This window comes from Pseudorasbora parva, chromosome 21 (assembly GCF_024679245.1).
Source record: "Pseudorasbora parva isolate DD20220531a chromosome 21, ASM2467924v1, whole genome shotgun sequence".
Classification (NCBI taxonomy): domain Eukaryota; kingdom Metazoa; phylum Chordata; class Actinopteri; order Cypriniformes; family Gobionidae; genus Pseudorasbora; species Pseudorasbora parva.
Genome location: NC_090192.1, coordinates 40680006 through 40697047, shown reverse-complemented (window position 1 = coordinate 40697047; position 17042 = coordinate 40680006). Strand labels below are relative to the sequence as shown.

Below are 17042 nucleotides of genomic sequence, written 5' to 3'. Positions count from 1 at the left end.
ATGATGAATAGATGGACTTTTATGATGGATAGATGGACTTTTATGATGGATAGATGGACTTTTATGATGGATAGATGGACTTTTATGATGAGTAGATGGACTTTTATGATGGATAGATGGACTTTTATGATGGATAGATGCACTTTTATGATGGATAGATGGACTTTTATGATGGATGGATGGACTTTTATGATGAGTAGATGGACCTTTATGATGGATAGATGGACTTTTATGATGGATAGATGGACTTTTATGATGAGTAGATGGACTTTTATGATGGATAGATGGACTTTTATGATGGATAGATGCACTTTTATGATGGATAGATGGACTTTTATGATGGATAGATGGACTTTTATGATGATAGATGGACTTTTATGATGGATAGATGGACTTTTATGATGAGTAGATGGACTTTTATGATGAGTAGATGCACTTTTATGATGGATAGATGGACTTTTATGATGAGTAGATGCACTTTTATGATGGATAGATGGACTTTTATGATGATAGATGGACTTTTATGATGGATAGATGGACTTTTATGATGGATAGATGGACTTTTATGATGGATAGATGCACTTTTATGATGGATAGATGGACTTTTATGATGGATAGATGGACTTTTATGATGATAGATGGACTTTTATGATGGATAGATGGACTTTTATGATGAGTAGATGGACTTTTATGATGAGTAGATGCACTTTTATGATGGATAGATGGACTTTTATGATGAGTAGATGGACTTTTATGATGATAGATGGACTTTTATGATGAGTAGATGGACTTTTATGATGAGTAGATGGACTTTTATGATGAGTAGATGCACTTTTATGATGAATAGATGCACTTTTATGATGGATAGATGGACTTTTATGATGATAGATGGACTTTTATGATGAGTAGATGGACTTTTATGATGAGTAGATGGACTTTTATGATGAGTAGATGCACTTTTATGATGAATAGATGGACTTTTATGATGGATAGATGGACTTTTATGATGGATAGATGGACTTTTATGATGAGTAGATGGACTTTTATGATGGATAGATGGACTTTTATGATGGATAGATGCACTTTTATGATGGATAGATGGACTTTTATGATGGATGGATGGACTTTTATGATGAGTAGATGGACTTTTATGATGGATAGATGGACTTTTATGATGGATAGATGGACTTTTATGATGGATAGATGGACTTTTATGATGAGTAGATGGACTTTTATGATGGATAGATGGACTTTTATGATGGATAGATGGACTTTTATGATGGATAGAGGGACTTTTATGATGGATAGATGGACTTTTATGATGGATAGAGGGACTTTTATGATGGATAGATGGACTTTTATGATGAGTAGATGGACTTTTATGATGAGTAGATGCACTTTTATGATGGATAGATGGACTTTTATGATGGATAGATGGACTTTTATGATGAGTAGATGGACTTTTATGATGAGTAGATGGACTTTTATGATGGATAGATGGACTTTTATGATGGATAGATGGACTTTTATGATGGATAGAGGGACTTTTATGATGGATAGATGGACTTTTATGATGAGTAGATGGACTTTTATGATGGATAGATGGACTTTTATGATGGATAGATGGACTTTTATGATGAGTAGATGGACTTTTATGATGGATAGATGCACTTTTATGATGGATAGATGGACTTTTATGATGGATAGATGCACTTTTATGATGGATAGATGGACTTTTATGATGGATAGATGGACTTTTATGATGGATAGATGGACTTTTATGATGGATAGATGGACTTTTATGATGGATAGATGGACTTTTATGATGGATAGATGGACTTTTATGATGAGTAGATGGACTTTTATGATGGATAGATGCACTTTTATGATGGATAGATGGACTTTTATGATGGATAGAGGGACTTTTATGATGGATAGATGCACTTTTATGATGGATAGATGCACTTTTATGATGAGTAGATGCACTTTTACGATGGATAGATTCACTTGACAGCATTAACTTCTGGAGCAGTTTGAGCTCCAGTAGCTCGTCTGTTTGATCGGACCCCACGGGCCAGCCTTCGCTCCCCACGGTCATCAATGAGCCTTGGCCGCCCATGACCCTGTGGCCGGTTCTCCACTGGTCCTTCCTTGGAGCACTTTTGATAGATACTGACCACTGCAGACCGGGAACAGCCCACAAGAGCTGCAGTTTTGGAGATGCTCTCTTTTTTTCTTTAATGTTTATTTAACCAGGAAAGATAAGTGCAACAGTGACATAAATTTACATTTGATGTATTTAAAAAAATGTGAGGACTTTGCCTCCTCATTTTAAAACACCACCGCACACCAATGGGGTGTAGCAATCAAAATAATTGTGCAAACATCCACACATTATCTTGAGATATAATAAACGTGTAGTTTGGTGCTGGTGTCGGTGTGTCTGAACCAGTGTTGGGTAAGTTACTCTAAAAAATGACTGATTATTACATCTTCAATAGTTTAATTAGATTACTGTACAAATTACTCTCTCCCAAAAGTATTTAATTAATTATTACTAATTGATTACTTTCTAAATCCGATATCAGCCTCGAGTTAAGTGATTCAAGGTTAGACATGAAACGGCTCTCTTAATTCATTCAAATACATAATATAAAACTACATAAATTACTCTTATTAACTGTCCAAAGTATTACAAATGTGAGAAAGAAAGATACATACAAACATGCATTTTAAAGTTAGACTTTAAATGTTGATGTTAAGTCCACTATTGAATTCTGTATAATTTAGTATTTAGTTCAATTACATCAGAAGTAACTGTAATTAAATTACAGAAAAAATAAGAGATAAGAGTAATCCCTTACTTTACTTTTTCAAGGGAAAGTAATTAAATAACAGTAACACACACACACACACACACGCACACGCACACGCACACGCACACGCACACGCACACGCACACACACACACACACACACACACGCACACACACACACACACACACACACACACACACACACACACACACACACACACACGCACACACACGCACACGCACACACACACACACACACACACACACACACACACACACACACACACACACACACAGAAGCTTGGCTTGTTTCTGTTCGTGTTTATTGAAATGTACTAATGCGGTTGTACAACTAAAAATGTCCCAGCATAAACATAAGAAGCTTCAGGGGTCATGATGTTCTAGTGTGCAGCGGTGAGTACTGTATGTTCTTCCTGTGGTTGTGCTGTGGGTTTATGGAAATGCACTTCTCTTTCTCTTTCTGTGTGTGTGTGTGTGTGTGTGTCGTGCGCTCAGTGGTCACAGGTGCACACAGCGCTGCAGTCGCCTCAGCTGTAACCCGCATTGAGGTTTTGATCGACAGCTTTCGGAGGAAGCAGCCGTTCACACACTTCCTGTCGTTTGCATTAAATCACCCTCGGGTGCAGGAGGGCTTCCTGCGCTTTCAGGAGGAGGTGCTAGAGCACTGTGGGCAGGTGAGAGAGCCAATCAGAGCCAACCTAAAGGGTTAGTTCACCCTAAAATCAAAATTGTGTGATTAATTCCTCCTGTGGTTGGCCAGCCGTCAGACCTCCGCTCATCTTCACACACAGATGAAGATATTAGTGTTGAAATCCGATGGCTCAGAAAGGCCTTCATTGACACCAATGTCATTTCCTCTCTCAAGACCCATAAAGGCACTAAAGACGTCGTTACAAAGCCCATCTCACTACAGCGGCTCTACAATCATTGATGAAGAGGCCAGAATAGAGTTAGTGCGCAAAAACACTAAATAACGACTTATAGAGTGATGGCCGATTTCAGAACAAAGCTTCGAACCGTTATGAGTCAGTGAATCGATTCATGATTGACTGCTGAAGTCACGAGACTTTGGCGAAAGATCCGAATCCGAATTCATGATCCGAATCATGAATCGATTCACTTATTCATAACGGTTTGAATCATGAATCGATTCACTGATTCATAACAGTTCAAAGCTTTGTTCTGAAATTGGCCCATGGGTGCTTCTCAATATCCCTCCTCGTTTCCTCGCTCCTCCGTCCTCCATCCTATAACCCGGAAACTGATGGAGCTCAGCCATCTTGTAGGAGATCTCAATTCTCTAATTGCAAGGATGGAGGAGTGAGGATGGAGGAGTGAGGATGGAGGAGAGAGGATGGAGGAGTGAGGATGGAGGAGTGAGGATGGAGGAGTGAGGATGGAGGAGTGAGGATGGAGGAGAGAGGATGGAGGAGTGAGGATGGAGGAGAGAGGATGGAGGAGAGATGATGGAGAAGTGAGGATGGAGGAGAGAGGATGGAGAAGTGAGGATGGAGGAGTGAGGATGGAGGAGTGAGGATTGAGGAGAGAGGATGGAGGAGAGAGGATGGAGAAGTGAGGATGGAGGAGAGAGGATGGAGGAGAGAGGATGGAGGAGAGAGGATGGAGGAGAGAGGATGGAGGAGTGAGGATGGAGGAGAGAGGATGGAGGAGTGAGGAGCTTCCTGAGGAGTCGTGAGCGCGGACACACTGGAGTATCCTTTACGGAAGTGTTTTATCGACTAAACGTGACGCAAGCATTAATTCTCCTCCCCCTTCATATCGTGCCGCAGTTTATTCATCATTATTATTATCTTTACATGTTCCAGACACAAATGTTTGTCAAATAACAACACCTGACAGTTGCACAATTATATCAAAGCACAAGAAAAGGAACGAAACAAATAGAAACTAATACAATACAACGAAAAAGCAGTTAATAACTGGAATTCGTTGTTAATAATAGCTGGTAATATTGATTAAAATATGGACAAATGTGGTATTTTGTGGAGGCTGAAGCTCACAATATAAATAGTTATCTCTAATGTTCAAGAATCCCGACTAAATCCAGCAATGCAGAGTCATCATTAACTGACACCGCTTTGAAGTGACGTTAAAGGGAGCGAGGATTTATCATTTCACTTGATTCAATTCCTCCGCCCTCACGTCCTGAAGGGGCGGAGCTAGAGCTGACGGATTTCAACACTAATATCTTTATCTGCGTCTGAAGGTGAACGGAGGTCTGACGAGTGTATTTTTTTGAATTTGAATTTTGGGGTGAATTAACCCTTTAAAGGTGCACTATGTAGTATTTTTGCAGTAAAATATCCAAAAACCACTAGGCCAGTGTTATATATTTTGTTCAGTTGAGTACCTACAATATCCCAAATGTTTCCAACTATTTGTAAATTGTGAGAAAATTGCTATTTTAACCAATGACCCGGGACGTGTCAGCATAGCGTCTGAGCGAGTCGCCTGTTAATCGCCTCATATCTGCGCTACCCTCGGTTTTATTCTGCAGAAGCGCTTTACTCTTAGCAGTGTGAACATGTCACAGCAGCGCCGAGCGAACGCACGGAGTAACGTCATAACATAACATAACATTTTAAACACACTTAAATGTATCTAATATGATAAACAGAGCTGCTTTACCTCAAACTCATAACCGGAAGAGCGGAAATAGTGCGCCGAGCCCGGCGACTGTGTCCCGTCCCGTCATAATAAAAGTCCCATTTCTCGTGAGCCGTGTGTTTGTGTAACAATCGCTCCAGCAGCCGTGCTCAGCTCCACAACACTCGGTCCTGCTCTGCTTTACACTACAGTAACGTTAATAACCGCATCCATGAACATGATTTCTGCCCGAGTCCTATTTTCCACCGGCTGTGAGGTGAAGACCACATCTCCCAAGATGCTGCGCTCACACTTTGCGTCATCAAACTACGATTTGTTTTGAATAGGCGCCCTCTAGTGGACGAAAGCTGCATAGTACACCTTTAACAGTTGCCAGTAGTTAATGCAAGAATTTACTAGTATTAATATAATAATATATTATGTAAGGGCTAATGTCCACCAGCCGGTTGTTATCACAGAATAAACCCCTCCAGAGTGATCAGGACCCCGAGGCGAAGCGGAGCGTCACTCTGAAGGGGTTTATTCTGAGATAACAACCGGCTGGGTGGACATTATCCCGCTTATTACACGCCTACTAGTCTCAAATAAATTACACACTAAATATTGTCTTGAGATTAAATATTTTATTAGCTCTTACGCAAAGCTTCCGCGAAGAAAAACCGTTCCAGACTGCTTTAAGCCTTTATCTATTGCTGCTAAATGTTGAGGATGAATGCTGAAAGGGTTAGTTCAGCCAAAAATGAACCCAAGCCTCTGATTTACTCACCCTCAGGTCATTATAGGTGTTTATGACATTCTTCTGTCAGACAAATACAATCAGAGTTATATTTAAAAAGTCCAGGCTAATGTTAATCCCAGCAGTAGTTGGAGCTGTTTCTGAAGTCCATTAAATGCAGCTGTCCGTCAAATAACGTGCTCCACACGACTCCGATGGGTTAATAGAGCCTTCTGATTCCAATCGATGCGTTTGTGTCAGAAAAATATCCATATTTAAAACGTTATAAAGGAAACCCGCCTTGAAGTCTTCCATTGTAACCCACGGCTGTTTAAGCCACAAGATGGCGCCAGCGTTAAGCACAGAAGTAGAACCGGTCAAGATAACTCGCAGTACCCGGATGAGCGGTGTGTGTTATCTGGAAATAACACACCGCTGGAATGAGCGATTGACCAATCAGAATCAAGTATTTCACAGAGCCGTGTAATAAGTAAATATAATGTAGTAAGGTTAATCATATAATATATTATATTATGTTAATTATTTTATATTAATTATATCAAATTGTTTAATCTAATTCAAATTTTTAGTTTATTTAATATGAGGCTAGTAATATAAGGTTAATATAATTTAGTGTAAATAATAAATATGAAATCTTCTTAAAACATTTTATTTTAGGATTGCTTTTATATTAACTTTTATGCGTTTATTTTCTTGTACTTTCATTGTGTTTATTCATTTAATGTTGTTATATTATAAGGTTACTACATATGCAATATAATAAGGACAATTTACATTACATTTACATTTATGCATTTAGCAGACGCTTTTATCCAAAGCGACTTACAACTCAGGAGAACAGGAAGCGATCCGTCAAGAAGAGGCAACGAAACACAAAAAGTGCCCTAAATACTAAGATTTGTACACTGCTCAGAGTAGCAAAGACCAGAAAAGGAAAGAAGAAAGGAGAAATAGAGGGGGAAAGATTTTTATTTTATTTTATTTTTTTATGTAAGATTAAGTGCTCATGGAAGAGATGAGTTTTTACCTGTCTTTTGAACGAAGTGAGTGATTCTGTTGTGCGTATGGAGGACGGAAGGTCGTTCCACCAACCCGGAACAATGAAAGAAAAAGTTCGAGAGAGGGATTTCATGCCTCTCTGTGATGGTACCACAAGCCTTCGCTCATTAGCTGAGCGAAGGCTTCTGGTGGGTGTGTAGACGCGTAGGAGTGAGTCGAAGTATGCGGGTGCTGCGCTTGTGGAAGATCCATAAGCAAGAGTCAGGGCTTTGAATTTGATCCGGGCAGCGAGTGGTAGCCAATGCAGAGAGATGAATAGAGGTGTGACATGAGCCCTTTTGGGCTCATTGAATACAAGACGTGCTGCAGCGTTCTGGATCATTTGCAGCGGTTTGATTGCACAGGATGGAAGTCCAGCCAGAAGCGCATTGCAATAGTCAAGTCTAGAAATGACCAGGGCTTGGACAAGAAGCTGTGTTGCATGCTCCGTAAGGAACGGTCTGATTTTCCTGATGTTGTGCAATGCAAACCTGCATGACCGAGCCGTCTTCGAGATGTGGTCTTTGAAGGACAGCTGGTCATCAAAGATTACTCCAAGATTTCTGACCGACCCTGAAGGAGTAATCAGAGATGAACCTAGCTGGATGGTAAAATCGTGTTGTATGGTGGGGTTAGCAGGGAAAACAAGCAGCTCAGTCTTTGCTAGATTGAGCTGCAGGTGATGTTTTTTCATCCATGCCGAGATGTCCGCCAGACAGTTTGAGATTCGTGCAGCTACTGTGGGATCATCTGGTTGAAATGAGAGGTAGAGCTGTGTGTCATCAGCATAGCAATGATAAGAGAGACCATGTGCCTGAATGATGGGTCCCAGTGATGTAGTGTAAATGGAGAAGAGGAGAGGTCCAAGCACTGAGCCCTGAGGAACCCCCGTGGTCAGTTGATGTGTTTTGGATACCTCTCCTCTCCAGGCAACCTTAAAAGACCTACCTGTGAGATAGGACTCAAACCAGTGGAGAGGAGTCCCTGTGATGCCCAGTGATGAGAGGGTGGACAGAAGAATCTGATGATTCACAGTGTCAAAGGCAGCAGACAGATCAAGGAGGATGAGGACTGATGATTTGGATGCAACTTTAGCCAGCCGCAGGGCTTCAGTAACTGACAGTAATGCCGTCTCAGTTGACTGACTGGTTTACGTCCAGTTGATTAGTCTGTGAGAGGAAAGATGAGACCTGGTTGAAAACAACTCTTTCAAGTGTTTTCGCAATGAATGGTAGGAGAGAAACAGGTCTGTAGTTCTCTACAAGTGATGTGTCTAATGTGGGTTTTTTAAGCAGTGGGGTTACCCGAGCCTGCTTGAATGTGGTGGGGAAGATGCCGGTGGAGAGAGATGTGTTGATGATGTGTGTGAGTGCTGGTAAGAGTGTAGGGGAGATGGCTTGTAGGAGATGTGAGGGGATGGGATCTAGAGGGCAGGTAGTGGGATGGCTGGAGAGGAGAAGCTTAGATACTTCGTCCTCAGTGAGTGTAGAGAAGGAGGAGAGAAGATGTTTGGCTGTGGATGTGGCTGATTCAAAAGTGTGTGTGTGTGGAGGTGTGAACTGACTGCTGATGAGTGTGGTTTTGTTTGTGAAAAAATGGGCAAGATCGTCTGCAGAAAGAGAGGTGGTGGGAGGTGGTGGAGGGGGACAGAGGAGAGGGGTGAAAGTTCTGAAAAGTGTGCGCGAGTCTGAGGTGCTGTTGATTTTGTTGTGGAAATATGCGGATTTAGCTGTATGCTATGGACGTCCTGTGAGAAGGAAATGAGCAGAGATTGGTACTTACTCAGGTCAGATGGGTCGTTTGATTTGCGCCATTTTCTCTCTGCTGCCCTAAGTTTGGTCCGGTGTTCACGAAGAACATCAGATAACCAAGGGCTAGAGGGAGTAGCGCGAGCTGGCCAAGGAGACAGAGGGCAGATAGTATCTAGACAAGTGGTTAAAGTGGAACATAAAGTGTCTGTTGCAGTGTTGACATCCATAGAGGAGAATTGTGTGGGTGACGGAAGAGAGGATGACACAACGGAGGAGAGGTGAGAGGGAGAAAGAGAACGCAGGTTTCGTCTGAAAGTTACAGGTAGAGGAGGTATATCCCAAATATTAAAAATAAAGTAAATATTCTATATTTACTTTATAAATTCTTGTTACTTGTGTTATTGTTGACGGTAGTTAATGCAAGAATTATATAATAATATAATAATGTTAATATACATTTTAATGCACTATATTATAGGGTAATGTAATGTACACATAATATAATAATTCAAGAATTCAGTTTTTAATATTATATTATATTATTATAAAATATATTATGTTAATATAATGTTTATATTATATTAATACAATAATATATAATGTTAAATATTATTTAATGTAATATAATATGGCTATAGCCTTATTTATTAATTATTTATTATAATATCTTGGTCTTAAGAATGATTCATTAGTACACCATGATTAAAAAGCCATCAATGTATTGTTTGATAGATATTATTTAAATGTTTATTAATTATAATATGTTGTGTGCAGGACGCAGGTGTGGATGTGAGTATCTTTCAGAAGCCGGCTAAACTCCACCTGACCATCGGCACGCTGGTCCTGCTGAGCGAACAGGAAGTGACACGCGCAAACGAGCTCCTTCAGCAGTGTCAGGATGTTATCAGGTGTGTGTCTGATGCACACACACTACGGCTCTGTGAGAACGACACACACTTGTGCATCTGTTATAACACACACTGATCTCTTCTGAGCAGAGATATCACTGAAGCAAAACCACTTGCTGTAGAAGTCAGAGGGATTGAATATATGAATGATGACCCGTCGATGGTGGACGTCCTGTACGCCAAAGTGGCTGTTCAAGATGGGTCTGACAAGTAAGATACTGTGTGTGTGTGTGAGAGAGAGAGAGAGAGAGAGAGAGAGAGTGTGTGTGTGTGTGTGTGTGTGTGAGAGCGTGTGTGTGCGTGTGAGAGAGTGTGAGAGAGTGTGTGTGTGTGAGTGTGAGAGAGAGTGTGAGAGTGTTTGAGAGTGTGTGTGAGTGTGTGTGTGTGTGTGAGAGTGTGAGAGAGTGTGTGTGAGAGTGTGTGAGATGTGTGAGAGTGTGTGTGAGAGTGTGTGTGAGTGTGTGTGAGAGAGTGTGTGAGAGAGTGTGTGAGAGAGTGTGTGAGAGAGTGTGAGAGAGAGTGTGAGAGAGAGTGTGAGAGAGAGTGTGAGAGAGAGTGTGTGAGAGAGTGTGTGAGAGAGTGTGTGAGAGAGAGTGTGAGAGAGAGTGTGAGAGAGAGTGTGTGAGAGAGTGTGTGAGAGAGTGTGTGAGAGTGTGTGTGAGAGTGTGTGAGAGAGAGTGTGAGAGAGAGTGTGAGAGAGAGTGTGAGAGAGAGTGTGAGAGAATGTGTGTGTGAGAGTGTGTGAGAGTGTGAGAGAGTGTGTGAGAGTGTGTGTGTGTGAGAGCGTGTGGAGAGCGTGTGAGCGAGTAAATATGTATGTAAGCGAGTGAGTGTGTGAGAGTGTGTGTGTGTGTGTGTGTGTGTGTGTGTGAGAGTGTGTGTGTGTGAGAGCGTGTGGAGAGCGTGTGAGCGAGTAAATATGTATGTAAGCGAGTGAGTGTGTGAGAGTGTGTGTGTGTGAGTGTGTGTGTGAGTGTTTGTGTGTGACAGAGTGTGTGTGTGTGTGAGTGTGTGTGTGAGTGTGTGTGTGAGAGTGTGAGGGAGAGTGAGAGAGTGTTGGTGAGTGTGAGAGCATGTGAGAGAGTGTGGGTGTGTGTGAGAGTGTGTGTGAGAGTGTGTGTGAGAGTGTGTGTGAGAGTGTGTGTGAGAGTGTGTGTGAGAGTGTGTGTGAGAGTGTGTGTGAGTGTGAGTGTGTGTGTGTGTGTGTGTGTGTGTGTGTGTGTGTTTGAGCGAGTGTGTGTTTGAGTGTATAAAAACCATTATGTCTATAGAGATTCCAATTAAACACAACGTGTGTGTGTGTGTGTGTGTGTGTGTGTGTGTGTAGGCTCCAGCAGATAGCAGACAGGCTGGTGGAGTGTTTTGTCTCAGCCGGTCTGATGGAGCGCGAGCGGGACAGAGTGAAGCTTCACGGCACCGTCATGAACACACTGTTCCGGAGAGACCCGTCAGGTGAGACCAAACAATACAAACAATCCCGATTGCTGGTCTCATCACAAAAAAAAGTAATAAATAAAATAAAATAAAATAGGCCTAGTTATTGCTTTAGTTGTTTTTGATCCATGTGACCTTCATAGATAAGGCTGACTCCAGTGGCCTGTTGCTCAAAGCTGGTTTCAGTTACCCAGGTGAGTTCGAGATTAGTTTGAGCAAACTCTGGTTTTTCGGGCTCAAGAAGCTGGATTGGTTTTTAGTAGGGGTGTAACGGTTCATCTACTACATCGATGTATCGATTTATATTCCTATGATCCAACTACATCGATCTGTGCTCGGCGTGTTGGCCTTCCGGATGACATATATCGATCTAATATCGTTTTAAAAGGTAATCGATCGATTGTATCGATAATGGGAAATAACGCATTTGATTTAAGCACGTCAGACTTTATATGGATGTTTTTCAGGGTATCCGCGGGGTCTTGAAAAGTCTTAAAAGGTGATAAATCAATTTTGGGAAAATTAAGACCCTTATAAAGTATTAAAAAGTCTTATCACGGCTTTATAAAGTCTTAAATTTTGAAAGTATTTTGTTCAAGCTTTGTCAAAAGAGTTTGACTCCAAAAAGTATTTATGAATATATTTATTTTCATCCCCATAAGTATTAAAAAACAACCGGGTACTCAGTCTGAGATCTGCTCGGAGCGCGCGCGCCAGGGATGGAAATTAGCACCGCCACCAGCCAAATGCGGCTGATTTTGAGTTGTGGCGGGTAAACTCGCTTCACCTACCGAGCTGTTTCCCCTCTTTGTAAACTTTGTTCAGTGCATGCGAGTGCTGCCGTATGTGCGCATATGACCAGTCGTTTTCTCCGTCATCACTCGCGTGCGCTGTGAGACTCTGACGCTGTGCATCATCCGAGAGCGCGCGCGAGTCTCACAGCGCGCAAATATTGAGTTCTCTTTCAAGTCTTGCGCTTAAATGGACAAACTCACACAAGAAGTGTGTCAACATGTCCATCTTGATGAGTATCCTAGCAGACATCGTCTGAATATGCCTTAAGTGAACTGTATAGTGTGCACAGTCGAGAAAGACGAGCATATCCCTGCCTCAGCTCTTAAAGGCGCAGTAGCCTTTACTGCTGCCTGAGGGATGTCCTTATATTTAGTTTGACATTAAACAATGCTCTTGATTAAATAGTTTTTGTAAGTTTAATAAGGATTAATCTTTCATTTAAACAGTTAAATATGCAGTTATTTTACATTTGATTACTTTATTCAATTTCTGTACCTTTCTGCAGGCCAGTAGACCTGTACATTATTATTTAATGAACACATGAGTGAGGTCGAGTTAAACATTCTAGTTTCAATTTTATTTTTCGGTTTTCGGCTTTGGTTTCTTCTTTTTTTGTTTCGGTCAAGAATTTTGATTTCGGTGCATCCCTACTGACAATGTTCTGCTCAGTATGTTGTCAACACGCTTCAAAGATGCCAGAATGAATAGTTTCATTCTTGGGACTAAAAACCATAAAACTGGAAGCCATAAAAGACCACAAATCATCGTGAAAATATCAGGAATTCATTGAGACTTGAGATTAAATAAACTGCCCAAGTATTGTAGAGCTTGTAGTATTAATTTGTTAAAAACAAAAAAGTGGCTGGTAAAAAGATTGAGTGGTAGACTTTGAAAAAAGTTAATTTCCATCCCTGGCGCGCGCCGTCTACGGGTGACGTCATGTATTTTGCGGAATGCGCAGTTAGGTAATGTGTCGCCCTCCATACGTTGTAAAACAGATATGCAATATAAACAATACAAAATTGGCCTACGATAGAGATTTTAAGTCTACATTCGACTACAACTGTTTATTAAAGGTTTGTTGCCGATTAGATTTTGAAGTGCGATGAGGTCTTAAAATATTTTGAGAAGGTCTTAAAAAAGTCTTAAAAAGGTATTGAAATTAACTTCAGGATTCCTGCATATACCCTGTTTTTTCTTAGCCCTTTTAAAGGGGGGGTGAAACACTGTCAGTCAATCTCATGTCAATCTTGAGTACCTATAGAGTAGTATTGCATCCTTCATATCTCCGAAAAGTCTTTAGTTTTATTATATTTATAAAATAAATATGGGCTGTACCGAGTCTTTCCGGAAAAAACCGAGCGCCTGGAGGCGTATCGTGTGGGCGGAGCTAAAGAATGACAAGCGGTGACGTCCTCAATGTGGAGAAGAAAACGTAACCCTAATAAACCATGGCTATCAATCAGATTCAACTAATACAGATAATGATCCAGAATCAGATCCAGAGGCTGAAATAAACTGAACAGGAGAAACGGCAGCAGGACGTCCGTCTCTGTGGTATGGACTGTATTTAGTGGCCTGTCAACATTTGTGTGTGTTTACTCGCAGTTTATGAGGACATGATTCGGTTTATGGACTATTGTATGCGACTAAACCTTAGCAGTAGCAAGGAAAACGGTTTTGCACGTCAGACTAGTGTAACGTTATACAGAGAACAACAATGGAGTCCGTTCGCGCATTTGAATGAAGTTGACAGAGAAAGTTTATTTTTAGTAGGTTTAGAGTTGACAAATCCAGATAAATCCAACCTGCTTTAGATCAAGTTCAACCATTTCTCAAAGCTCGGTATAAACTTTCTCTGTCAACTCTCAGCTGATTAACTCTGAAGCGCGTGCGCCTGAAAGTGTGACACGTACGGCAAACAGCCAATCACAGCGTCCGTTTGATTCACTTCTAAAGATTGAGAGATCGTTTTGAAAATGATCATGAAATTAAATGCGTTTACAAAGCAGGAATAAACACAGCTGCTGCGGCGAGAGAAGCAGCATTAATAATATCTGACTATATCAATGCATGATGTGAATCAAAGAAATATGCCTAATAATTATAGGTTCACAAAGAGCTCAAATGAACACACGTTGTGTAAATGAATTAGGATGAGCAGGTTAGCTTACTTAATGATAAGTGTACATTAATACTACAGTAATACTTAATGTTTATGCAACAGTTAATTCATGTTTGGCAACAAATCTTTTTTTGTGGCTAATTGTGTAGAGGTATGTCTATTGATTTGGATTAGATGACTGTTGTTATTGTTTTGTTTTGTTTTGTGTTTTATTGTTTATTGTTTTGTTTTGTTTTGTGTTTTGTGTTTTATTGTTTTGTTTTGTTTTGTGTTTTGTTGTTTTGTGTTTTTTTGTTTATTGTTTTGTTATTTAATGCTGTGTATTTCAACCCCCTTGAAATCGAGATGATTGATCTTAAAGAATCAAATTTGTGACATTCACTGAATGGAGCAGATCGAATCACACTAACCAGGATCGTCAGGAATTACACAAACAGACGAGCGGCGTGTTTATCAGGGGTTTGTTTGTCTGAATGTTTTCCTGGAGTCCTGAATGTGTTCATCTCCATCACACAAAGCTCTCATTCAGCTGTGGCGTGAGGCCAGAGTCCGCCCGTGTGTGTGTGTGTCTGTGTTGACATCAGGCGTGTGCTATTCAGTCCATGAACAAACATGTTGATCAGCTCTCAACCAAGAGTGTGTGTTGAGCTGATGATACACAGGTCAACTTTTTGAGCAATGTTCCAGTGTTGCTGAAAGATGTTGCTGTGGGCACTTTCCCATTGAGAACGGGCAAGACGATTCTATCTGGATATCCAAAGAGAAATGTGTTGCCCATTCCCAATGGGAAAAAGCCCACAGCAACATCTTTCTAGCCTGCCGTGGTCATCCTCAGCTCTAGTCAGGATATGAGTCTGATGCTCCATTGGGCTGTGATTATGGGGCGTTTCAACCCAACCAGGAAAGACCTCGATTGGACAGACCGACAACCAATCAGAGCAGAGCAAATGTCAACAGAACTCAACTGCACTGTGTTGCCAAATCTGCGGTTTTCCTGCCGGTTGTTTTCCATGTTCGCGGGTTGAAGTGACCTCAATTATGTGATATATAGACCCAGGAGTGCCAATTTTAGCAGCAACCTTGCCAAAATAACACACATTTACCCCCCAAACTACATTTTTTCCCCAGAGACCCCTGAGAAGCTATTGTTTTGGGCTTGTAGTTGGCGGGTTTTGTTGTAGAACTTGGCAACCCAAATTGCATCGGGTGTAATGGATTACAGCCTGCGTTTAGATGTTCAATCATTAGCTTAGCAAGCCATTTTTCTGCTATCTTAGACACAACAGGTAGGAGGCTAATTGGCCGGTAGTTAGCCGTTTCTGATCTTTCTCCTGATTTAAAAATGGGACTGACCATGGCCACCTTCCAAGCTGATGTCATGATTGAATTTCTAAAGGACAGGTTGACCAAATGCGTGATCAGGTGTAAGAGAGAGTCCTTGTGCCTTTTTATGAAATCGGTGTCAAGCCCATAGAAGTCCTTTAGCCTTGGAGTTTTTCAGAGTCCATATGATATTTGCCACTTCTGTTTCTGTTGGTCTATAAAGAAACCCTGTTGTGTATGATTTACACTACAAGAGGGGTAATTAGGTGGTTTGTAAAGTTTGGTAATTTCATTGACTGAGTTTATAAAAAGATATTTAATTCTGTAGCTATAATGTTAGGATCAGCTACCAGTTCAGTTTTAATTTTCAGTTCTAACTCTTTATATGACGAGATGATTACGTTACTGTTGATCATCTGTCAGTCATCGGCTAAAGCCCGCCCTGATGATCTCATTGGTCAGTTTCTGTTGATCATCTGTCCGTCATCGGCTAAAGCCCGCCCTGATGATCTCATTGGTCAGTTTCTGTTGATCATCTGTCCGTCATCGGCTAAAGCCCGCCCTGATGATCTCATTGGTCAGTTTCTGTTGATCATCTGTCCGTCATCGGCTAAAGCCCGCCCTGATGATCTCATTGGTCAGTTACTGTTGATCATCTGTCCGTCATCGGCTAAAGCCCGCCCTGATGATCTCATTGGTCAGTTTCTGTTGATCATCTGTCAGTCATCGGCTAAAGCCCGCCCTGATGATCTCATTGGTCAGTTTCTGTTGATCATCTGTCCGTCATCGGCTAAAGCCCGCCCTGATGATCTCATTGGTCAGTTTCTGTTGATCATCTGTCCATCATCGGCTAAAGCCCGCCCTGATGATCTCATTGGTCAGTTACTGTTGATCATCTGTCCGTCATCGGCTAAAGCCCGCCCTGATGATCTCATTGGTCAGTTTCTGTTGATCATCTGTCCGTCATCGGCTAAAGCCCGCCCTGATGATCTCATTGGTCAGTTTCTGTTGATCATCTGTCCGTCATCGGCTAAAGCCCGCCCTGATGATCTCATTGGTCAGTTACTGTTGATCATCTGTCCGTCATCGGCTAAAGCCCGCCCTGATGATCTCATTGGTCAGTTACTGTTGATCATCTGTCCGTCATCGTCTAAATCCCGCCCTGATGATCTCATTGGTCAGTTTCTGTTGATCATCTGTCCGTCATCGGCTAAAGCCCGCCCTGATGATCTCATTGGTCAGTTTCTGTTGATCATCTGTCCGTCATCGGGTAAAGCCCGCCCTGATGATCTCATTGGTCAGTTTCTGTTGATCATCTGTCCGTCATCGGCTAAAGCCCGCCCTGATGATCTCATTGGTCAGTTTCTGTTGATCATCTGTCCGTCATCGGCTAAAGCCCGCCCTGATGATCTCATTGGTCAGTTACTGTTGATCATCTGTCCGTCATCGGCTAAAGCCCGCCCTGATG

General features: G+C 41.5%; 1 protein-coding gene across 1 annotated transcript in view; it reads left to right on the top strand.

Annotated features, from left to right (window-relative positions):
• ascc1 (activating signal cointegrator 1 complex subunit 1) overlaps positions 1-17042 on the top strand; it is a 28151-nt gene that overhangs the window by 6747 nt on the left and 4362 nt on the right. Inside the window, exons 5-8 of the mRNA XM_067430361.1 lie at positions 3332-3510; positions 9764-9897; positions 9988-10107; positions 11225-11349. Of these exons, the coding sequence (XP_067286462.1) occupies positions 3332-3510; positions 9764-9897; positions 9988-10107; positions 11225-11349 (558 nt within the window). The remainder of the gene's footprint in view (positions 1-3331; positions 3511-9763; positions 9898-9987; positions 10108-11224; positions 11350-17042) is intronic.